General features: G+C 45.2%; 1 protein-coding gene across 2 annotated transcripts in view; it reads right to left on the bottom strand.

Annotated features, from left to right (window-relative positions):
• GRIA3 (glutamate ionotropic receptor AMPA type subunit 3) overlaps positions 1-22,582 on the bottom strand; it is a 287,656-nt gene extending 265,074 nt beyond the window's left edge. For both annotated transcript variants that reach the window (XM_059910318.1, XM_059910320.1), the window contains exons 1-2: positions 22,328-22,582; positions 20,999-21,157 (exon numbers count right to left, since the gene is read on the bottom strand). In XM_059910318.1, coding sequence (XP_059766301.1) covers positions 20,999-21,157; positions 22,328-22,418 — 250 coding nt within the window. In that variant the 5' untranslated portion in view covers positions 22,419-22,582. The remainder of the gene's footprint in view (positions 1-20,998; positions 21,158-22,327) is intronic.
• Positions 22,583-23,855: the final 1,273 nt, after the last annotated feature.

Below are 23,855 nucleotides of genomic sequence, written 5' to 3'. Positions count from 1 at the left end.
TCCTCATCGCGGTGCGCAGGCCTCTCACTATCGTGGCCTCTCTTGTTGCGGAGCACAGGCTCAGTAGTTGTGGCTCACGGGCCTAGTTGCTCCGCGGCATGTGGGATCTTCCCAGACCAGGGCTCGAACCCGTGTCCCCTGCATTGGCAGGCAGATTCTCAACCACTGCACCACCAGGGAAGCCCCTTTCCCTGACTTTTTAAACACAGTAGAGCAGGGGCACACCAAGGTGAGGGTGGCGGGAGTGGTCTGCCCGATGTGCAAACAACAAGAGGGTGCACTGTGTGTACAGAATTTAAGGAGAGTAATAAATTGTCTAAAAGTACCTTTTATTATCACTATGAACAGGCAGTTCTAAACAGTATTAGTGAAAAAAGTTCTCCTCCCAGCTGGGACAGACCTCTCCCATCATCCTTTCCCCATGGTACACCAGTGCAGTAGAAGCAACACAATTCCATTTTCCATTGATAATTCTGGGTCTTTATTGGGAGCTCCAGCTCCGACGCTGGCTGTGTTGTCCGTGGGGCTATCTGGCCTCTCAGGCCCACTGGTCCCTGCACTAAATAGCCCCAGGCTGCCGTACCTTTATGACGGGTGATTCTGCACGCTGTTCCCTCACTGTCAACTGTCACATTTCAGTATGCCCGCTTCTAGGAGCACCCCATTTCTAATATGTTATCTTCAGTAACCTAAGAAGTATTGAACGTTGTCAGCCTCACAGTGAGAGAGGAGATAGAAGGCTATGAAAATAGAAGATTAAAAGCACAGTAATCTGTATCCTCTGCATAATAAGGCGTGGAGGTGTGGGATGCATTATAGAAAGTTTTTCTTTAAAAATGGTTAAAATAAAAATAGCACTTGCACTGCTGAAAGAGGTGTGCTTCAATTATCTGGAAAAATAGCTTCGATGGAACCTTTACAATGCTAGTTAAATGGAGACATCATGGTGAATGGGAAGAGCATAAGATTAGGAGATAGATTTGGGTCCTGACCCGGCCACTTACTGGTAACAATGCTTTAAGTTTTCTGAGCCTCAGTTTCTTTAACTGTGAAAGGGGTATAGTCATAATAGCTACCTTGCCTACCTTACTGTGAAGTGGATTTTCCACCAGCCATCATCCTGGTAACGTGCCACCTGTCAGTACAGGCCACCGTGTCTCTCACCCTCCCGCATGCCTGGTAAACCTTGAGGGATGATCTCTGTCTCTTTACTTCCTTACTCGGTCCATTAAGCTCTTAAGACATAGATATGTTCATGCATGTATCCCAATTAATTACTTGGGTCTTTCCTCCCAAAGATTGAGGGCTTCTCATTCAGAACAGCCTAAGAAGAGCAACTACCTTTAGGTAACCTGGGTAAGATGAGCTGTGGGGTTTCCAGGTCAAAGTTGGCACTCTTGACCATGGTCAAGTGGAACTGTATGAAGAGAATCGGGTTCTCCATGCCACCTGCTCCCACCTCCCTGTCATCCCCCAAATGCACAGCCACACAGCAGAAGACAGGGCTTGAGGAATAAAGGAATGGTACTTTATTAACCTTCCTTGTAATTTCATCATCTTTTTTTTTTAAACATCTTTATTGGAGTATAATTGCTTTACAATGGTGTGTTAGTTTCTGCTTTATAACAAAGTGAATCAACTATACATATTTCATCGTCTTTGATGCCACCCCATCTCAACTTCATCTTGTTATTTTATCTCAAAAGGGCAGCTCCTCCTGTCTCTACAGTGAGTTTGGTCTCCAGCTGCCGTCTTCCAGCTGCACACACCCAGGCTGAGCCTCTCTCTTTGTCCTCTCTCCATGGGGCTCGCCCAGTGAGAACCCGAAAAGGGAGGAGATAGTGGCAACTTTAGCGGCCTTGTTCTCACCTCACAGTTTAACTTGACGCCCTGAACAGGAAAGGTAACACATTGTTCAGCACTATGAGTGAATGAGCCCCATCAAGGAGTCACCTTTTGGATCCTCCCTCTCTGTCAGCCTCCCTTGCAGGATCCCCATAGGCCTGGCTGGCTCTGCAGGGAGTTGAAAGTACCATCCATCCTAGTAGTGTGATTTGGAGGGTAACCCAAATGCCACCAGAAATAGCTTTCTTGTTGCCCTGTGAAGTTTCTGGAATGCCCCTGTTTATTTGCAAATATGCTGTTAGAGGGCCCAAAACATGGGGGCTCTGAAAAGCCGAATCATTTGCCGCTGCTTAAATGTTATGGCCTTGATTATTAGCTCAATATTGATGGATTTACTGGTTTTGATTTCTACCTCAACATCTATTTAGTGGAGAGTAGAGAAGTATGCCCACTGGTGGCAGCATTTACTACGTGCTGGGCCTTGTGCTGAGCATTTGATGTGAATTCTCTCCTTCAATCCTGACAGGCACTCTGGAAGGGAGGCAGTATTGTAACCGTCAGCCCACAGATGAAACAGAAGCACACAGTGTTTAGGTACCTTGCTGAAGGTCACATAGCCAGAAGTGGCAGGACCAGAATTCTAACTCAGGTCAGCTCTAGCTGTAAAGCCCACGCAATGTTGCCTTTAACACTTGGAACCCGAACTTGCCTATTGCACTGAACCAAACCAAAGCCCCATACAGAACCAGTTCTACCTCCTTACAAGGCAGCTGGAGGCTTGAGGAGTGGGAGAGGCCAGGAGATATAAATCCCATTGCACCGCTCTCTGCTGTGGATGCCAGTCTTGAGTGAGACATCTCGGTGGAGTCTGGGGCAAGTTCAGAGCATCCTGAAGGCCCTGCGCTCCTGAGCAAAGAAGGGCAAGGCAAGGTGCTGAGCCCCTCCAAAACCCTCCAAGGGAACATTGTGATCTCATCTGAATTAAATGTATTTGAAGCTGGAAGAGACCTTTGTGGGTCACCTCGTCTAATGCCCTTATTTTACAAATGGGAGAAGGTGAGGCCCAGAGAGAGGCAATCACATAGCTAGTTAGTAGTGACAGGGCAAGGGCAAGGTTTTTTCTTCCATAACATATTGCTTCCTTATGCGTGTGGAAGAATTTAACTCTGAACAAACCAGAGATTTTAGCAACTCAGTTTGAGCCAACCAACCCTAAATATCACTTTTTTTTTTCTCTAGCTTAATTGGAAAACACAATCACAATTCTGAGGCCATATCTTCAGGACTCATTCACTAAGGCTGGCAGAGGATCTGGTTGTCCTGACTGATTTTGAGCTCAGAGATTAAAGATGTCCCCAGACAGCAGGAATGTACTGAACCTTCTCTGACTGTATGTGTATTTTCAGCTGCCACCAACTCTGGGCTAAGGGGTTCCATATGTTTACTTCCCATTGTGTAAAGTAGGCTTGCCTTTGACTTGCCTGAAATATGTTCCTTTCCAATTTCAAGGGGAGCCCCTTGTTCTAGTATAAGAGGGCTTGATAAGCAAGGTCATTTTACCTTCCGTCCATCTTACTGATTTCAGACTACGGCCACTTACTCCAGACACAGGAGGCCCGACTTTGGCTGGCCTTCACCCGGTGAACATTTTACGCGCAGCAGCCAGCGATCGCTGCCGCAGGATAGAGAGCTTTTAACAGCTTTCTCCTCCCTTCCCCCAGTGCTTCCTGGCTAAGGCAGGGAGCCCCTCTGTGCAGGAGCTGTGTGGAGGACAAGCTGAGGGTCAGCTGCCTCTGGCAGTAGGGTCTCCTTCAGCTGACGGGAGGATGGATTGCACTTGAGGACTGGGGTAGGGAGTAAACCTTGACGGGCTCTGTCCAGGCCACAGTGGCAGCTGGGGAAGGCAGCCAAAATTCTGCAGCTAAGAATAGTGAGACCTCATTTGGGTTTATCGTATTAACACATTTCACACTACATTTCTTAACGGGCTGCCTTGTTGGATGGCATTTTTAGTCACCTTTGGAGCCTGCTATTGAAAAACTCCTTTCTTGTTTCTTTTTTAAATAACCTTCTGTGGTGTTGAACTGGAAAAGGTTGTCAGATGGAAGTGTTTATGTGCTCTCATCTCAGCTAAAATAGCGTAAAGATGAAAGTATCCAACACATATATTTACCGAGTACCTGGAGGGATATAATTCAGGGGATGCAGCGATATCTCAGCTGCCATCAGCGCTGCAGCTCCTGCTTGACGTGGGCTGTATGCCTGCCAGCATCAAACAAATAGTCCTCTGGCCATAATCAATTTACTTCATTCAAACAATTGGCAATTGTATTTTCAAGCAACTGGCAATTTCATCTGCTTTACCAAGTTTTTCAAAATCACACAACTGAGGACTGACTGCAAAGATAAATATTAACAGTCAAAGAAAGGCCATCTGCTGTTCCGGTCATTCTGGGGACAACAGAAGTCCCTTGGGAACCTGGCCAACTCTGAGGGCACTCACCCACCTGACTGAGATGCCCCCTCCCATCACCTTCTTGCCCCCTTTCTCTCCCTTACCTGGAATAAGGTTGGCATTTAAAAATATAGTAGAGCTATGCTATTCAGGGTGTGTCCTTGCAATAAACCCCCAATTAATCAGTTGCTACCTACATGACTTCCACAAACAACCGGATTTTTTTCCTTATCCCTTTTTAGACAAAGGCCAATAAAGAAAGAGCTGCAGTGACTGCTTTAGGACTCTGCTCAGGAAATCAGGAGACCTGAGTCCTAGTCCCATTTCTGGGACTAGCTCTGTGACCTCAAGCTCTCTCGTCTCTGAATCATTTTTCTTATAACATTAAGATGTTGGGCTAGATGATCTATAAGGTTCCCTCTCTCTCCAACAGTCACTATTTCCCATACCAGGGGTTCAATTTTAGAAACATCTTTCCGGGCTCAGTATATTCAGCCTGGTCTCCTGTACCTTCTGCATCGCTAGTCCTACCTACAACAACCATACATCACATCTTACTTTACATATCTAACAATCATACTTGACTTCATAGTTTTCAAAGCACCTTCACATTCATTCTCTCATTTGATCCTCATAAAATCCCTGTAAGGTACACAGCTCAGGTATTATTATTCCCATTTTGTAGATGAAGAAACTGAGACCTAGACAAGTAAAAGAACTCATGCAAGGTCATTGGGCCAGAAAACAGCAGAGAAGGAATGAGAAGCCAGGTATTCTGTCTACAAAGTCTGGTGCTTTATTCCTTTGACAAGGAATGTAATATATATAATATTATATAATATTAATAATGGCAACTAATATTTGTTGAGTGCTCACTATATACCAAGCACTTTCCACATATTTTCTCATTTAATTTTTACCACAACCTCATGAGGTGGGCACTACCATTTCCCCCATTTGTCAGACAGAAAAACTGAGGCTTGGAGGGGTTAAGCTCCTCATCCTTGGCTATACAACTAGAAAGTGATGGATCCAAGATTTGAGCCCAGAGAGTCTGACTTCTGAGCATAACCACTATTGCTATACTGCTTGTCTTGAGTTATATAACATGTACCTTAAGGAGGTTGGAATGTCAAGTTCTCACTTTGGTTGCCCAATCTGCTGGAAGAATAATGGTCATTCCAGAAATGTCAAGGCAACAAATCAGTAAGCAAGTATTTATTAAATATTTACTGTATGTTCAGACATGTGCTAGGATGCAGATATGACAGGAAGTTGGGACATAATTATAAACCTCAGTGAACTGGGAATCCACCTAAACGCATAAAATTGGGTGATGGTTATATAAATCATTGTGTATATATATATATATATATATATATATATATATATATATATATATAATAAAATGACACTGTGATACAATAATTTATAGACATTTAAAAAATCAAACTTTCAAAGAACATTTAAGAGGTCCAGAAAAATGTTCCCTATTATAATATAAAGTAAAAAGGCAGGATACAAATCTGTACATATGGTAAAACCCAATATGGGGTGATTTTTTTTACTCTACTTGGACAATTTTTCTTAGTTTTTTGAATTTTTTTTTTACAATGAGCATGAATTAATTTTACATTTTAACTTCTATAATCATAAAAAATGTTCTACATTCAAAAAAATCTAGTTGAGGTACTATGACTTATATACATGAAACAATTAGAGAAGAAAAAGATATGAGTAAATGGTAACATAATAAAATTTGTAGTGTTGCTTTAGTACAACACCTGCTGTTCCAAAATATGGTGGCAAAGACCCTGCTCTGGGAATCTGGCAGTCTAGATTCTCATCTTGCTTCTGCCACTAGGGAGATGCATCACCTTTGGCAAACCTCTTCTCCTTTCTTGGCCTCACTTTCCTCATCCACAAAATGAGGTAGTTGGACTAGAACTACTTGATCTACCTCCAATAGTCTGTGATCTATAGCAGGATTTCAAGAGTTTGTTTTGCTCATCCTGACTATAAATCAGAGGATGGGAAAATGACAGGTTAATGTTGGAGGCACTAAGTGGAAGATACCATTAACTGTGGTCCCTGAAACTCATGCTTTACTGCGTTTCCAATTCACTTGCTGTGAATTTATTCTTCCTCTCTGCCACCTATTTAAAAAAGACAGGACTGACATTATTTTCATATATAACATCATTATGTAGCAGTGAAAGTTAAAAGAAGAAGGATTATGTTGGGAAGACATCTTAGAGAAGTGCCAAGAGTTAGATGGCCTGCATCATAATCTCAGCTCAGCCATTTACTGGCTGTGTGACCTTGGGCAAGTTATTTAGCCTCTCTGTTCCTTAGTTTCCTCACCTGAGAGAAAAAAAGTCAGTGATCCCATGAGGCAACCTAGCAGTGGGCTTAGATAGGAAATGAGAAGAGAAGGTGATGCAGGTGGAGCAAGGGCACCCTGGGATATGAAGGAAAAAAAAAATGCTTTTGGTCATCACTCAGGTTTGGGCCTGCTGGAGACAGCATGCTGGTAGATCAGGCCAGCATACAGAGGAGAGGGCAAGAAAAAGACGCATTGCCTAGTGGTCCTCAGCGGGATCCTTACTAGTGAGTCTGTGCTTATGGAGCAGAGCACTTAACCTCTGCTCTGGAGAGAATGGAGACTGAAATGCTGGAAAATCACATTAGCAAAATTTCTCTTTTAACCTTTTGCATATCTCCTTCCTATGCTATTTTTGGTCTGACTTAGGCTAGCAATATCAAAAGAAGAAAATCCATCCACTCAAATTGATATGCTCTAAACTACCATCCGTATATCATCCTTAATTAAAAGAACTCAGAAAAATCATGGCTGGGAGAGCTCAACTGGCCTCACATTTTACCTTGTCTAAGTGAAGATTCCAGGATCCACTGTTCCACTCTCCCACTTTCAAACACATTAAAATAGACTTTACATTTGAAAAAAGGTTGTTCTTTCCTTCCAGCCAGCAAGTGCCAAGGTTATCATATCCATGTTGCTTTATCCCAAGCATATCTTGTTCAGATAAAAAAATTGAAGAGATCATGTCTTTCTAGACAATTTCACTCAATGACGGCAAGATTAAACATAGTGGTGTGTATTCTCTGGCTTTTTGGGGCATTAAGTCAATTGTTTCTTTCTCCTTTACTTTGCCCCAAAGCGAATCCTTTATGCCTGAGGCAGCACTGTGAGTACTCAAAGATAATCCCATCTGGCCTGGTTCCAGCTACAGATTCAGAGGGTAAAAATTAGTTTGCAGGGCTTTAGGGATGGCCATAGATGGGAAGAATCTATTGTTCAGTTTGGTTTTGATGAATTCTATTCCTCTCTTCCACTTACCAACCACCTCAGTACTCTGTGTTAATAATAGCTACCATTTATTGAACACTTACTATACGCCAGGCATCATGGTAAATATTTTACATGGATAATCTCATTTAATGTTCACAACAACTTTATAAGGTAGTTACTATTATAATCACCTTCATTTCACAAATGAGGAAACTGAGGCTTAGAGAGGTTAAGTAATTTGCCCAAGGTCACATAGCTAGCAAGCTGACAGAGCCAAGATTCAAATGCAGGCAGTCCAGTTTAGAGCCATTCCTTGCCCTCTGATTGCTCCCAAACTAAGTAGGAGAAACAGCCTTCTACTAGGCAAGGGTCAAACAGCAACACCTTGCTCCAGAGAGTTAGGTGCCAAACCCAAGGGCCAGGAGTGAGTGTATAAAGAGCTGGGCAGCTCCAGTTCTCTTTACCCAGGAGAGAGCTCAACTTTCCTTATTGTTCTCAGCTTCTCCTTATATTCTACAGCTCTACAGGCAGTAGAGGGAAGAACTGGGGACAGTAAGAGTTGGGACTGACAGAAACCAGGAGATCAAAGGACACTCTTAGTAACTCTTGCACAAAGTGGATCGAACTCTTGTAAGAGGCTGTGATATTTAGTCAAAGGGTGGACTAGACTCAGACATGTGCCAGAAGTGGATTTCCATTGAGTTGTCACCATCTGAATGGCAAGATACTAAAGTGATTGTCAAATGCTAAGTGTCACCAGGAAATGGGAAGGCCCAGGGGAAGACGTATGCCATGTGTACGTGCCAGGGCAGCGCTCGCTCTAGAGGAGAATGGGTAGTATGAAGTGCCTCAACCCTCAGCTCCCTGGGGGCTCGTGACTCCAGGACCCACGGAGAAATCTCACTAATGCCCAAGGAAATGAAGGCGCTTCCTCTGGGGAGGCCCTGAGCAGTTCCTTGCTGCTCTTCCTTGTGTCCCTCCGTGGGCAGCTCCATTTCTAAGAGAAGCTCCAGGGCCTTGCTGCAGAGCCAGTCCGCCGGGTGCTTGGCCCAAGTGTCTTCTCCTGAATCAACTGTCAGAGGACATGTGGATGCCTCCTGAGCCTTTCAGGAGTCAGGGGGACCACTTGCGTACTGTTTGGATAATGGATTGTCACAAAAGAACAGAAAGGATGATTCATTGTGTGATTGGCAGCAGATGGAACTAGAGATGAAGAGTTGATTTGGGGAAGAAGACTCTAAGTCTTCCCCTGAACCTGTAGTCCTTCAATTATGCAGAAAAATGCATCTCAGAGTTTTTGATCGCAGAATATCTGAGTAGCTGTTGCTCACAAGAGGCAAACTGGGTGGGCAAATTTGGATGCATGGGTGAGAGGTGTAGGGGGTCACGGTGGTGGGCTGCTGATCTGAAGGTGTGCCAAGATGGCTTTCTTGGCAGAAGAAAATAATCTTGGGCTTGGGGCAGAGCTGAGAACTGTGAAAAGCCTCAGAGGGCAGCTACTCAGGAAGGAAATCTGGTCTGTAAAGTGACAAGAGATTTTACTTTTCAAATGAAACTACGTTTCTGTTTTTAGGACAAAAAGCTCAAAGGATTTTAAACCAATGATTATGTTGATAATAATAATATCCAATATGTGCCAGGCATTACTCTAAGTATTTTACGTGGATTTGCGAATTATCTCATTTAAAACTCTCAATAACCCTATGAGGTGAGGATTATTATTATCCCCACTTTATAATTGGGAAATCAGGCACAATCAAGTTAAGTAACTTGCCCCAAGGTTCCACATCTAGTAAGTGGAAGCGCTAGGATGCAAGCAAGAATAAGCCACCACTGGCTGGAGGTACTGTCCATCGGTTTCAAGGATTCAGTAGTTTCATCACAGTCTTATAAAGGCAGAGAATAGATGAATATGATGAGAAGTTTCTAGATGTAGCAGAAGAATCTGAGGGGCTTCATTTTGGATGGTCTTTCCTCAGTAAGCAATGAAGTGAGACTGTTACTAGAAACGGAGGTGGTAGGATTTGGACAAGAGTGAATGATGGGATGTAAAAAATGGCAACCTCCTCAGAGATCATCCAGATGAATCTCCTCATTTTAGAAATGATAAAAACTAGAACCAGAGAACGGAGTGGCTTGTCCAAGGTCATCCAGGCAGTAGGTGGCAGAGTTGAGACTGGAACCCAGATCTCCTAATTCTTGCTCCATTGCTCATTCCACTCTACCCCATACCCCCCTGCACTTTTAACTGCTTCCCAAGGCCCTAAGAAACATGGTATCTCAAATGTTATATTTTCTGTAAATGATTTTACAAGACTTCAACATAACTTGTGTGGTATATATGTGGGTTATTTGGTCTGAATCAAATATACCACCCTTGGGGTGGTCAGTTACCCTTATTGGGAAATACAAAGTGCAGGAGTGGTTATCTGGCATTTAATAATTCTAATCAAGAAGTGGTTCTACAAGCACTTCACATATCTTTATCTTCAATGGACACCAGAGACTTTGTTAATTAACATTAAATTTCTCATTGGTGAAATCAGTAGTGTTTAACATATGTGGGTTGGCTAGACATATGGTAGAGGTGTTCCCAAACTAGCAGAAAGAAGATATAAGGGTCTAACAAGCTCTATAGTGTTATCCCTTGGAATGGTACCCTAGGCTTAATTTGTTAATAGTCCTGTGGGCAGCCACTAATGAGAATTCTTGGTTAGCTGCATCCTACCACTAGGGTATTGTTTTGTCTGCCTCAAGTGAACCTTCATGCAAGGTGTTGTTGGCGCACCTAAAAGGAAAGGGAGCTGGACTTGACTGAGCCTACAGGACAGGCTGTCCAATTATTTTTATGCCTGCTTGCCATTATTTTAATGAGAAAAAGAATTTTGTATGAGGTTTACTTTTACACCTGGTAGTGAGGTTATGGGGAGAAAACCTATAGCCCTCATTCTTAACAATCACTGGCTATTGGTATCCAATGAAATATACCTAATGATTGGGAATGACCAGTCGGCTTAGGTCAGTTTACAACTCCAAGCAACTAACTATACATCTCTATTTTGGACCCCTGTCTAAAGTTGGTGAGGCATCTCTATTTTGGACCCCTGTCTAAAGTTGGTGAGCCTCTGTCTCGGGGTGTATAGGGGGCTCCTACCCTGGGTGAATGTTGACAGAGCCTTACTTGACCCAGCGGCCTCCCAGTTGTAGACCTGGGATTTGCATGTACCAGAATCTAAGCCGTTTCCCCCACAGCACCGTCCAGAAGTACCTCTTTTGGCCTGCTGAGCACTTGCTAATGACTCTGTGCCAGCGCTCTGACCTTGCTGCAGGCCTCAGCATTGCCTGGGAGAAGATTAGAGTTGAGCTGGCACTCAACCGTGAAAGGCCACTGGATATACATTGTATGCATGTAAGGCCAAAAGGACAAAGGAGGGAAAGTTCTGCCATATTGAGGTACCTTGACGGAACACGAAGAAGAAAAAGTCAAAATAGGATTTTTACTAAGCAGAGATTTTTCTCTTTGTTTTTTTCAGTTACTAGAGCTTCCCTCAGCCAGTAACTCAGCTGCCAGAGGGAGGTGGATGGTGTGGTGCAGAGGTCCGAAACTTGTACCTTCCACCTCCTACCACCCCTGTTGCAGGTGTTTTGTTTGTCCCACAGTGGTTTACAACATCGGATTTGAATGTATTCAGGCAGCGACCTGGAGTCTCCAGATTGCCACAGGCCCCACCACTCCATACCTGCCCAATTTCCACATTTATGTGATCCACCTGGCCTCTGTCATCATCTGTGATTTCAACCCCAGTTGAAATTGAGTCCAGACTCTAGAGACAGGAAGATCTCAGATAGAACCCTGACTCCACTAATTAGCTAGCTGTGTGACCTTGAGCTAGTTGCTTATAGATATTTTGAACCACCTCTGATTCCTCTTTTATAAAATGGGGATGAGAGTAGCTCCTTTCTAGCAATGTTGTGATTATTCCATGAGATAAGGCATGTACCATGCTTAGTGCAGTGTCTTCCACGTGGCATAGGTTCAGTGAATGGTAGTTATTATTTCAGCCCTACTGTTAAATTTGTTGATAGCAAGGATGGCACAATGAATGCTATATAAACTGATTGCAGTGTGTCTATTTTTAACAAATGGGTTGGCATTTGACATGACATCTAGTTTGTAGCATGGCTATGGACCAATCATTAGCTAACAAGTAAAGAAGGGAAGAAGCATCGTCAAAATGAAAATCATTTCCTTGTCTCTACTTACCATCTCAAAGAACATTTTTGCTTTGTTTACCTCAGAGACTGTGACTTGAGGTTAATCTCTTAGTTCTTTCAAGTCTTGAATTTCCAATCTGAGAGCCAAACTCACTAATGCTTGCATGGGCTGATAGCACCTCACTTACTTACAGAAGTAACGTGTGTGAAAGTGCCTGGTACAATGCCTGGTGTTTAGTGGGTGCTCAACAAATATTCAGTATGAATCCATATATCTCTGTTTGCACTACCAGCGCTAATTAAACTAGTGATTCCCAAATCGTGTGTGCATTAGAATCACCCACAGAGCTTGTCAAAAAGGCCTATCCTTATATTTTCTGATTTAATATATCTGGAGTGTAACCTAGGAATTCATATGTTTAACAAGCATCTCTGGTGATTCTGCTGCAAGTGGTCTAATTCAAGAAAAACTGTTTTAAAATAACCAAGTAGCCTTGGAAATAGCAATAAGGTATAAGAATATTTGAGAATCTATTACAGGTTCTGGCTGAATGTGGATGTTAGTGGCCTTTCTACCTTAAATTTACAAAGGTGTTCATCCATACAGAAACCCACACCCACATCCACGCAGTGATTCCTCTCTGGGCTGGGTCCTGCATCTCTTCCTGTCTCATCCATTACTGGTAGCCAGATCCCTTTCTGGGTAGCAGCAAGGATGAGGGCCCTGATTGCAATGAGTAATTGGCAACGTAGATCAGTCAATCACAGATGACTGAAAGGGGACTATTTTTGATGGCAACATTTTCTAAAAGGTTAAAAAGAATCCTCACCACCACCCCATCACAATCTGATTATACTTCTGAAAGTATCCCACAGTAATTATGGGGAATCCAGAGACTGAGATCATCTGTTGCAACAAAGAACCATGCACGGAAGAGGCAGCAAGCCCACTACCATTGGAAAGTTGTGACTTGGAGGGTTAAAAGCAACTAAAATCTTAGCGAATAAACTACCAGATTTTATCTATGGAGAAGATCAAATGTTGCAAACCAGGTGAAGTGTATTTGAGGGACTCTTCCTCATCTTCAAGAGTCTCCCACTGCCCCCTGAATGCCCACCATCCACTTGGCACCCCACTCTCTTGGGCTGGTCCCTTGTGCTGGGTCACTTACCCGTCTTGCAAAACCCCCTCTGAGGATCCTGCAAGGTAACAGGTGGTAATCTCATCAAAGAATTCTGGTCGAAATAGTAATGGCTGATAAGGATTTAACTCATCCCCTTCCAGAGATAGCATGCTTGCATTTTAGCACAGGTCTTCGGTGCCGTAACACAAAAAAATGAATTTGTGGAATTTCAGACTAATGGCAGGCTGTTGGGGGGCAATATCTGGGGTAATAGGGTGGCAGTCCTCAAATGACACTGGGTAAGCTTTCAATGGCTACCCTGGAGCAGTCCTCAGCTCAAATGTGTTAGAAAGTGACACCACTTCCCCTCCCTTCCCTCTAGCTCTCAATGAGTGCCTGGCACTGGCCTGGAAAATGGAGTCAATTTTTCAGGTTCTTAGGGAACCAGACAGAATTCGGGTTGTGTTGTACATGTTTCTAACCCTGTTGAAGGGAAGTCAGACAGCTGAGGAGCAGATGCTACATGCCCCCTTCTGGCACGCCTTGACCCAGAGAAGTAAAGTGGAAAGGCAGTTGGAACTGCATGCCAACCGTAGCTCTCTTGGGCAGGTTGTTTCTAAAAGGGACACTTTGGGGTGTGGCAAGAAGCCAAGATACTGTCAGCCTGGCTCATGAGCTACCTCCTCTCTCAGCCTGCCTTCCAGTCTCCATTCCAATTCCCTACGAAAAGCAGCTCTAAGTAGATGCTCTCATCAGATGCTCTCATCAGACACCTACAGACATGGCTGAAACGAACACAGCGTGGTTAGGAGTATGATAGGGACATCGTTGAGTCAGAATGAGCCAGATGTGTCTCTTATAGAGCTTTCTTTGAAAGGCATGTGGGTAAGAGCTTGTCTGGGAGAGACTTTTTCTTTGGTAATCACAGTCTCCCTGCAAAGAGTGGTTTGAGTACCAGCAGTACTGTCATCACCTGGGAGCTTGCTAGAAATGCAAATTTTTGGACGCTGAAGTCCTGTTGAATCAGAATCTTCATTTTAACAAGATCCCCAGGTCACTGGTGTGCACATGAAAGAAGTGCTGTTCTAGGCTGAATTGTGCCCCGTAGGGTTAAGGGGTCATGACCAGCTGTGTTTCCTTTCCTCATCCTTATCCTTAACCCCATGCCCCCTTCCAAATAAGGACAAATGACGGTCATGTTGAGGACAAGTGCTAAAGAAGCCAGTGGTAGTTAGGAACTGAGGAGAAGGGAAGTCCAGACAGAGGGCTGTAAACACTTACTTCTCTGACCAATGCTCAAACAGAAATCCAGAAGAGAGTACAGTAAGTCCCCTACATACCAACGAGTTCCGTTCCGAGAGCGCATTCATAAGTCCAATTTGTTCGTAAGTCCAACAAAGTTAGCCTAGGTACCCAACTAACATAATCGCCTATATAGTACTGTACTGTAATAGGTTTATAATACGTTCGCATCTTTGAAAGTTCGCAACTTGAAGGTTCGTATGTAGGGGACTTACTGTATTCTGCCTCTTTCCACTGGGAGGGAAGCCAGAGTGTATACTTGAGTTAAGGCGAGGGAGGGATGGAGGGAGTGGGGAGGAGACACTGCTCGGCTAGGCTTCCAAGTCCCTCCAGAGGTAGATACTGCCTCATAATCACTGCATTCTACGTGCCATCCCAGGGAAAGAAAACTTTCAGTCTGAGACCCAGCTCCGTCACCACCTTTCTCCCCTCTTACGACTTCCTTTCCATGCCAGTGCATCCCCTGCCAATGCCCACATAGGCACCTTCAGACTACAGCAGCCTCTTTTTTTGGTTTGTTTTTTGGTAGTACATACAAAAAGTTTACACTTTTTAAAGAACCACTTTATTGAGGCATGATTAACATACAAAAAGCTGTATATATTTACTTCTTTAATAAAATGAATCCCTATGACCTTTGGTTGCTTCCCAAATTACCACAGAGACTTTTAAGTTCAACATGGTGAAGCTGCACTTCCCCTATGCCTTGGCTGTACTTACACCAAACCTACCACATGCAGGGACCTTTTGACTTTGACCTATAGAGGTGTTGCCTGACCAGGGGCAGCTGATCTCTGGTTTGGGTAGAGTGAACAGCTACTCTGCACCTCATGTCCAGAAACACCCCCATTTGAGTATCTTTCCTTGGAATTTAGGCATTATGGTTCCCATAGTCCCCGGTTTTAAAGCAAACACTCCCCAGTCAGGTATATTAACCCCTTATCAGCCACTTTCAGCAAGATTCTTATATCAGATAAAAAGCCATCACCCTCAAAGGAGAGTAAAGGCCCTGAGGAGGATGGACTAAGGACAGAGATATTCTGATGGAGAAGGAGCATTAGGTCTGGAAAAGTCCAGAGCAGGAAACAGTCCCTAGGTCAGTTTATTGTGGGTGGGATACCAGAATCACAGGCCAGTTGGACACCAGCAAAAGGGCCTGGGCTGGGCAGGCAGAGCAGGAGGGGAAAATGATGGCGAGAGAAGAGGTAGAAGTGAGGAGAGGACAAATTCTGTCCATGTTAACCTTTTGCTAAGTACCGACCCCTTCCAGGGACTGCTGCCCTGGCTCAAGGCTCACCCCACGCACAGGCTGAGACTATTTGTCACTCTCTGACTGGAGCTCAGACATTTCCCCAGCAGGGAGGGACTTGCTTCTGTGTCTGCACAACTCCCACACTCCTGCTGAAAAATGCCCGGAGCCCCCCAACCTGGGGTTTGAATTGCACCCTCCTGTGGACCTGTCATCTAATTAGACCCAAAGTATCAAAGCCAAAGGAACAAAGTCAAAACTTGATTTTTTTTTTTAATGGGCCAGGTAAAGTATGCAGATAACTTCCCTGACCTTCGAGAAGATGAAGAGTTTTCTGAAAGGTCCTTCAAATATATTTCCTGTCTCAATCTAAGAAGTTAAAAGTTAAATCATCTGAATTAGCATGTTTATCCTCCTCCCCTGAAGGTATGAATTCTACCTTCTAAAATTCTGGCCCTCTCTTAAAATCCATGCTGTCTTTTCATCCTTTAGCCAGTTGTATAAAAATGACAAATCTCTCAGCCACAAAGGAAGACTAATAACGATGCCTCAGAAGCTTCGTTTATTTTTCAATCTGTTAAAATGAAACCAGCCAATCACCTCTGACTACCCATAATAATGAAATTTAAAAATATACCAGGAGCCAAAAACATATAATAGAAACCTCAACCAGCGCCCACTATTCTCATTCAGTCTTGGCAAGTAGGGAGGGAAATGCAGAACTAAGAAAACGACCTCGGATAGAGGCAGAAGTGGGGGATGTGAGAAACTAGTCACATTTTAAGGAAGAAAGTTAAAATTGCTGAGAAGAAGAAAAACCGTGGCTCATTTTGCAGTAGGCATAGATGGAGAACTAAGTAGTTTTCTTTGTTCCTTTCCCTCAGACCCTTCCTGCCGCCCCCCACCCCCTCCTTAGTAGATCACCAGGAAGCCACCTTCTAGGGGAGGTGATACATTTTGCTGGAAGCTCACCTTTACAGCCTGCTGATCGCCGTCTATTTTTATGGCCAGAATGAACAGCATCACCTTCCTCCCTCCTCGCCACGTAAAAAATAGATTAAAAAAAACCCATAATAAACCTTGTGAGAAGGTGACTTAAATCTTTGGCGACCTCCTCGTGCTTCAGTAGTCTAAGCCAGCTGGCCAGAGGGGCTGAGAAGTGAGCTAAGCCAGTGAGCTTATGGAAGACTGGCCAGGAGAGAGAGGGAGAGCGGCAAAGGCACAAAGATGGGGGAGTTGGGGGGGTGGGAGGTGGAGCTGGAGCTATTGACTTTGGTTAGTGTGTGAAGATCTGTTTGAAGGCGGGAGCCGTGATACTGTGGGTCTTCACCCTGCTTCCAAAGATTACATGAAAAGAACAAACAAAACCCGCCAAAGAGCAGAGAATAGGATCAGGGGAGACATTTCTTTCCCAAATGGACTTAAACCGTTAAATGGATCCTGGCAGTTAGAATAATTAGATAATTTAAATTGTGACTCTGTGGGCAAGAGAGGGAAACCTGTCTCAGCTAAGTACACTTACTTGGTAGCGAAACGCGCTCAGTTGTAAAAGGAGCGTGCTCTCAGTTAGCAGGTATATTTCAAATAGCTTGAAAAAATGAATGGAATAAAAATTTGCAGCTGATGAGTTACATTTAGCCGGCAAAAGGGATTTTGCCTGGGGCTCCGTTAGAGCCTGCACTCCTAAGTCCCACTCTCAGTCCCACCATCACTATTACGCCTCCATCAACAGATTTTTCTTTAAGCCAATGCGTTAAGAGCACAATTCCGTGGTGAATAACCTTTAAGGTTACATTTGCCTTTTCCTTGCTTCTTGCAAACAGCGCGTAATCCACGAGCACATTTGTTGGCTGTAAAGGTGTACAACAGCAATTTTTGCAATGACAGTGCAGAGAGGGAATATGAGATCTGTGTGCTAATGAGCTGACACTGCAGAGGCTGGGGTGATGTAGTGTGGAGTGCACTACAAGTGCACAGCAGAAAGACACAGGAGGGGACTTCAAGGGAATCGGAGGCATTTCCTGAGGAACCAGGGCAGCAAAGCCACACCAATGGGACCCAGCAGTCCCTTGGTGTTGCCACATTCCCCAAAGCCCTACGATGATCAAATCTGGTTTTTAAAGAACAGACGTGTATACAACTTAAAACGTGTGTAACACCTCTTTTCATAAGTACTGATTATGGGTGTATGGGTGCCCGTGTGTGTGTGTGTGTATGAATGTATGTATCCTGAAATCATAATATTCACACCATGCTTCTTTCTGGGGCTACCTAGCCAAATTGAAAAGTAAAGCAGCAAGCTCAGTTAATCCCTACAAAATAAGAACATGTGCTCCAAGTCAGCTGAGTCTCTTCGATAAACTTCAATTCACCTCTGAGCTGAGATCCCAAATGAACCACCTTTCAAAGCCAGAGATGCTTTTATTTGCCTCTTAAGATGCGGATTGAAGTCGGAGTCTGTCTTAAGCAAACCTCTTGGGGGTTGTGCAGAAAAGAATTGGTTGCTGGTGAAGAAGAGTCTTTAACTGATGCCTGGGATTCATTGCAAGGAAACTCTCTGAATACACTGGGGGAGGGGATGCAGAGGGAGAGCAGAGAGCAGGGACACACACAGAAGGCATTACCGTTTGTTTATTTTTGGCATATTTGTTTACCTGCATACCTGTGTCCTCAAAAGTGTGTGCCTGCCGCAAGATTGAGAGTGCAGGAAAGATCATGGAAAGAGATCAATTGTAGTGTTAGGGGAAGCTGAAACTAGGAGTTTTGAATGGGAAGAGGGGAAAGTTTCTTTAATTTTTGCCATTCTATTCCATATTGAACCAGACAGGAGAGGTGGGTGAGCAGGTTTGGACTCATCTGGGGTTTTCTCAAATTCTCCCTAAGTCTCCAGGGAGGGGCAGGCTAGAGGATCCAGGGGTTTTTTTTCTCTGTGCAATAAATTGTAAGAATGGAACCAGGGGTCACCTGCCAGGCTCAGTGCTGAACTAGTATTGTGTGCCGACATCTGTGATATGTGATCTTCACTTCCATGAGAAAAAGAACTATCAAGGCCAGGGAAAGAAATGAGATACACCTGCAGGGCTTCCCTGGCCCCGTAAAATGATTGTTTTCTGCATTCAGAGACTATCAGACGGTGGTTGGACTAGTCATCTTTCTCATACTAAGATTGTAGGCAGCAGCTGCCAGGAGACAGCTTTGAGATCTGGCCCCCATTCAATGATTGTGACATTCAGAGAGGACTGTTTCGGGGACTGGAGAAGATGACAGCTTTCCCCCTCTGTCTTCTGAGCTGTAAAGTCTGAGTGTGCAACAGGCAGCTGGGTACACATCACTGGTTTCTGGAAATCTCTCCCGTGTGAGTCAGTGTGTGCATATGTGTGTATTTGGCATAGCTAAGGGCAAGGTCGCCTTTTTGTTTTGTCTTTCCTGTTGCCCAGTAAGCCACACCCCTTATGCCACACTTTCAAGCCCCCAGCCATAACCCAGCCTTATAAGCTTGTAAGATGAAGTGTTGTGGACTTACGGCAGTGGCGGGCGGGGGGGTTGATCAATTTCTTTTCCTTTCATGGTTGTCCCTTTATTGCCCTGAGAGGTAAGGCATTAAGGCAACTCAACACCAATACAGATGACTTAGTGCCTGTTCTCAAACCTGAGCTTTTCACATGGCAAGGATCACTTCCTGATTGCTCCTTGAGTAGCGTTCTGATGGCCCTGGGCTGGCTAGTGTCAATCTGATTTGACCATAAACAGCAAGACCAAAAACCTTGGAAATTAGTCATTCCTGAGAAGTCAATTAGCACTCTTATCTCAGTCAACATCAGTGGAAAGACACTAAAGTGAGTTGAAATAAACATTATTCATTATTAATAATAATAAATCTGGGTAGTTTCATGTATTTGGTTTTAAATCTGTTCTAATTGATATTTAGGAAGCTGCCTTTGGAATTCGGCCTCTTGACAAGATCTCAGGGCTGCAGGATTAAGAGTCAGATGTGTGTTGTAAGTGTGCTGAAGAGACAGGCTGGGATTACCAAAATCAGATGCAAAGTATAGACAGACATTTTGTAACTTTCACACTTAGCTGGAGTTAATAAGCTCCTATTTTTGTCAATGTCGGAAAGCCAAAGAATGTCAAATACAGAGTATCTCAGAACATGTTCATATAAGGATCTGTACCTTCAGGTAAAATTTTCTTAAAGCTGATAACTGTCACAATTTCTTGCAAAGTAATTCACCTCCATCCCCTTGACCTAAGTCTTCAAATCCAAGGAAGTTGTGCCCTTGGAGACCCTTTCAACAGTTTTTGGAAATCACATATCCTTTGAGGCAGAAGAATTTGAAGAAAGTCATATACAAAGTTTCACCCAACCAAATATAAACATCATTTCTCCCCTGAAAGAAAATCAAAAATCAAAAATTCCCAACTACACCAGCCATAAAAGCAAAACATATTTATGCCATCCTCACCCTCATTGTTGTGAAAACTTTTCATGAAATAAGCTCAGATGAAGAATTATCAGTCTTTCTCATAAAACATTCAAGAAAAACATGTGTCCAACAAGCTATTAGTCATCTAGGTTCCCGTGGTTTTACTTCTCAAAATGAAATGTCCCCTTTCCACAGGAACAATCACAGGGCACAACTAGCTGTTTCAGAAACTGCTTTGGGGGCTGATGAAATTCTTCCCTTTTGGTATTCGGTTTTCCTGCTGCAAGCCTCCGCCTTCCACCTTTTGCTCTAAGTTAAGAACTGTGTTGTCCTTAACAATGGCGGGGGTGGGGGGAGTTGAACAACACTAGGGGAGACAGAACAGAAGTAGCTTTCCAAAGAGTCACCTGAGCACTTTCTACCTTCCCCTCAGTTTGCCACACGTTCATCACTTGTAATCAGTTTGTAGTCTTATCAGTTCCTATCAGAGCTCTCTCGGTAAGAAAGGTGATATTCTAGGACAGAAAGAGGCCAGGTAACCCAGCCTGATCTGTCCCTTAAGGTCACTTGTTTGCAGAATTTCTCATATTTGGCTCCTATATATTAAGCGATTGTCAAATTCAGCTCATTGCTACAGCCAGGTGCTAGCTTTAACAGTCAAGTAATGCACATCCTGAATTGACTCAATCAAGAGGCTTCTTTCTTTAATCTCATCTGAAGAAATTTCCCTGAACAACCATGCTATTTTTTCTCTTTTTTTTTTCCCAGCCAAAGGGAAAAAAAAGGGAGGGGGTTGCGGGGGAGGGAGCGCCAGCTTAGCAAGGAGGAAAATGAAACTTTTGCATGAAACATTATTCACAACAGAGTTTTGAGTACTTGCCTTAAGTCCCTCCCTCAGCAGGATCCTCTGGAGTCGATTTATGTCACATGAAACCTGGATTGACTAGAGCCCCTAAAATGTCTACTAAGGCAATCACCACCCCAGCACTTACGCAGACCCCAAGTCCCACAAGCAAAATGCAAATGAGGTTCCCAGGTCCCAAAAGGAGGAAAAGCGGATCTACTTACAAGCATTAGTCACAGAAAAACTATTGGAAGAATCCAAGTGATCTACGTGGTAATTCAAATGGAAGGGCTTCTCGGTGGTGTTCTGATTGGTGTTGTATAACTGCACAGCAAAGCGGAAAGCGCTGTGCTCCTGCACCGTGTTTCTCATGAAAAGTCCACCTATAAGCAAAGGGAACCAAGATTTGGCTTGTGTCCCCCCCAGAAGCGGTTAGAAACTGGGGAGCTACAGATAGGCGATAGCCTCTCAGTGATACCCGGGTGCATGATCATGATTGATTTTCAACCTGTGTGTCTTTGAAGACTCTTGTGAACTCAAATTTTGGCCAAGAGAAACCTAGCTTTCCTCTAAAGAGTCGGAGGAGAGGCTGGAGAGAAGGGGGAAAGGGGAAAGAGGGAAGAGGAGGCTGCTTTGGGGTAGGACGATGGAACCAAGAGTGGGACTTGGTTCTTTCTCAGGCGGTAGCTTCCTCTCCCCTCTTCCTCCGCTACCTCCCATCTCCACAAGCGGGTTCATCTTTTCCTGGCGCAAAGGGAAAGGTTGGGAAGAAAAACAATTCCATTCCCCCTGCTGCCCCATCCTGTTCCCCACAGGCCCCCGCTCCCCCCTGACAGTACAGGGGCCTGGTTCTGTAATAGCAATAATTCTAACTTCTTGACTAGTAAATCCAGGGAGAAGCCGAGAGAACTCCCTCCCAGCGCCCGAGAGCCGGGCTCCAGACAGACACAGCGGCAATTCACGAATTCGTGGTCTGCGTGACTTCGCCGCTCGCTGGCTCAGCTCCTAGTCTCACCCCCGCCTCCTACCCCATCCGCCACTGACCTCGGTTGCTGCCCGGGTCTGGGGGAATCCAGGGTGGGCTTCCACCTCCCCCAGCGCTAGCCGGTCTCCCGGGTCCCGGAGACGCGGGACAGGGCGCCCCGGACCGGGTTACGCGCCCTGGCGCAGCCAGACAGGCGGCATCACCCTGGGACAACTTCCAGCGGCGGCACGCACGCCATGGCAAAGTCCAGAGCAGCGAGCCGAAAAGCCGTGACTCTTCGCCCGGCTGCAGCCTCCCAGCCTCTGGCATGCCTCCCCTGCTCCGCTCGGCTCGGAAAACGCGGCAGCCCACCCCGCCAAGCCCCAGGAGATCACCTCTCTGGTTCCCGATGCTCCCCAGACCAGCCAGCTCTCTGAGGCTCAGATCCCCGAGATTCCTGCCCGATCCCCGTCCCCAGTCCCTTCCCAGGCCATGCAGGACAGGGACCCGCGGCCGCAGTAGCCACGCCAGGGCAGTGGTCTCGGGTGCAAGAGAGCCCGGCCCGACCGGCGGGCTGGCTCGCGCTTACCTATGCTGATGGTGTTGGGGAATCCTCCGTGAGAATGACCCAAAAGCCCCAGGACTAAAAAGAAGACCGCCCGGAGCACGCTTTGCCCCATTTTCTTCTGCCTGGCCGTGCTACGCCTAGAACGAAGCTGACAAGAGCATGGGCGCAACTCGGGAGTCTTCAAAATAATAATAGAAAAAGAAAAAGAATTCGCCGGCTCTTTCACCCCCTCCCCTCAACTTGCTCTCGCTCACTCTTCCTTTCCACCCCACACTAGTCCTCCTCCTCCACCACCTCCTCTCTTCTCTCTCTCTCTCTCTCTCTCTCTCTCTCTCTCTCTCTCGCTTCCAGGCTCTCTCACACCCCCTCCCCGCCCCCCACCTCACTTCTGTCTTCACACCAATCTGGAAGGCGGGTTCATTGGCTGCAAGCTCGGTTCGCCAAAGCGATCTCCCTCCCTATCTCTAAGACAGAGAGAGACAGAGAGAGAGAGAGAGAGAGAGAGAGAATCAAAACCCAAAACCCAAAACAAAACAAAAAAGACAAAACACAGAAAAACAAACAAATCCCCCAAAGAAACAAAAGAGAGAGAGAAAGAAAAAAGGAAAGAAATTAAAAGAAAATCCGAGACTTTTCTCCCCCAGAAGATGGTGGGTCTAAAGAGGGGGGAAAAAGAAGGAAAGAGCGAAAAGGCTCAGCGGCGGTGAATTGGGCTCTTCCAATTGGGCCGGTAGGGGGATATTGATCAAAGTTGATCTGACGTGGAATTAAAGCCGCACACCGCTTAGCTCCACTGCAAACTGCAGCCGCGGACTGCAAAGCCTCAGCGCTGGCGTTTGTCAACACGGGAGATGGAATCGATAGAAATACACTAGTCCTCACGTGGGCCAGCCTTTCAAGCTACAGCCAGCTTTTTAAAGAAAAGAAGAAAGAAAAGCTGCATTGTCTGTGCGTTTGTGCGTCTGGCTTAAAGAAGGAGGGTCTTGGGGGGTGGGCAGTGAGTGATTACTCTGGAGTCTTTGTAGAGACTCAGAGAAGCAGTTCCCATCACAATGCGCCCGAAGATGCTGCGCATGCCCGGGCCATGCCGCTCAGTTTTCACAGCGGAGATCCGAGAGCGAGTAAAGAAGCCCTCACACCCGCAGCTCTGGGAGGCGAGACCTCCCCGGACCCAAGCGCAGAGCCGGGCTTATGGGGGAGGGGGGAGAGGGCGGTGTTGGGCAGCGAGGGGCTGACAGCTTTGGAGGGGGTAGAGAAGTACGTGCGTGGAGGGGTTAACTAAAAGGTTAATGAAAAGGACAACCAGTCCCAACAACGAAGGAGGAGAGAGGTGTGGGAATGAGTTGGGATACTGGTGGGGATTCAAAGTTAAGGTTAGAGGAAACTGTTCCTGGCTGCCTTGCTCCCTTGGTCTTGCCTTTGGACATAGCAGCCTAGGCCCCTGACTGATGACCGCAGAGGCCATTAATTCCCCTCACTTCTCTTTCTTGTCTAAGGGGAGGAAAGAACCTTGGAAGTAGGCAGTGCAGCCTGGATCTCTGTTGGGGGT

The sequence above is a fragment of the Balaenoptera ricei genome, chromosome X (genome assembly GCF_028023285.1).
Source record: "Balaenoptera ricei isolate mBalRic1 chromosome X, mBalRic1.hap2, whole genome shotgun sequence".
Classification (NCBI taxonomy): domain Eukaryota; kingdom Metazoa; phylum Chordata; class Mammalia; order Artiodactyla; family Balaenopteridae; genus Balaenoptera; species Balaenoptera ricei.
Note: the sequence above shows the minus strand (reverse complement) of the source record. Positions and strands in the feature narration are given on the sequence as shown.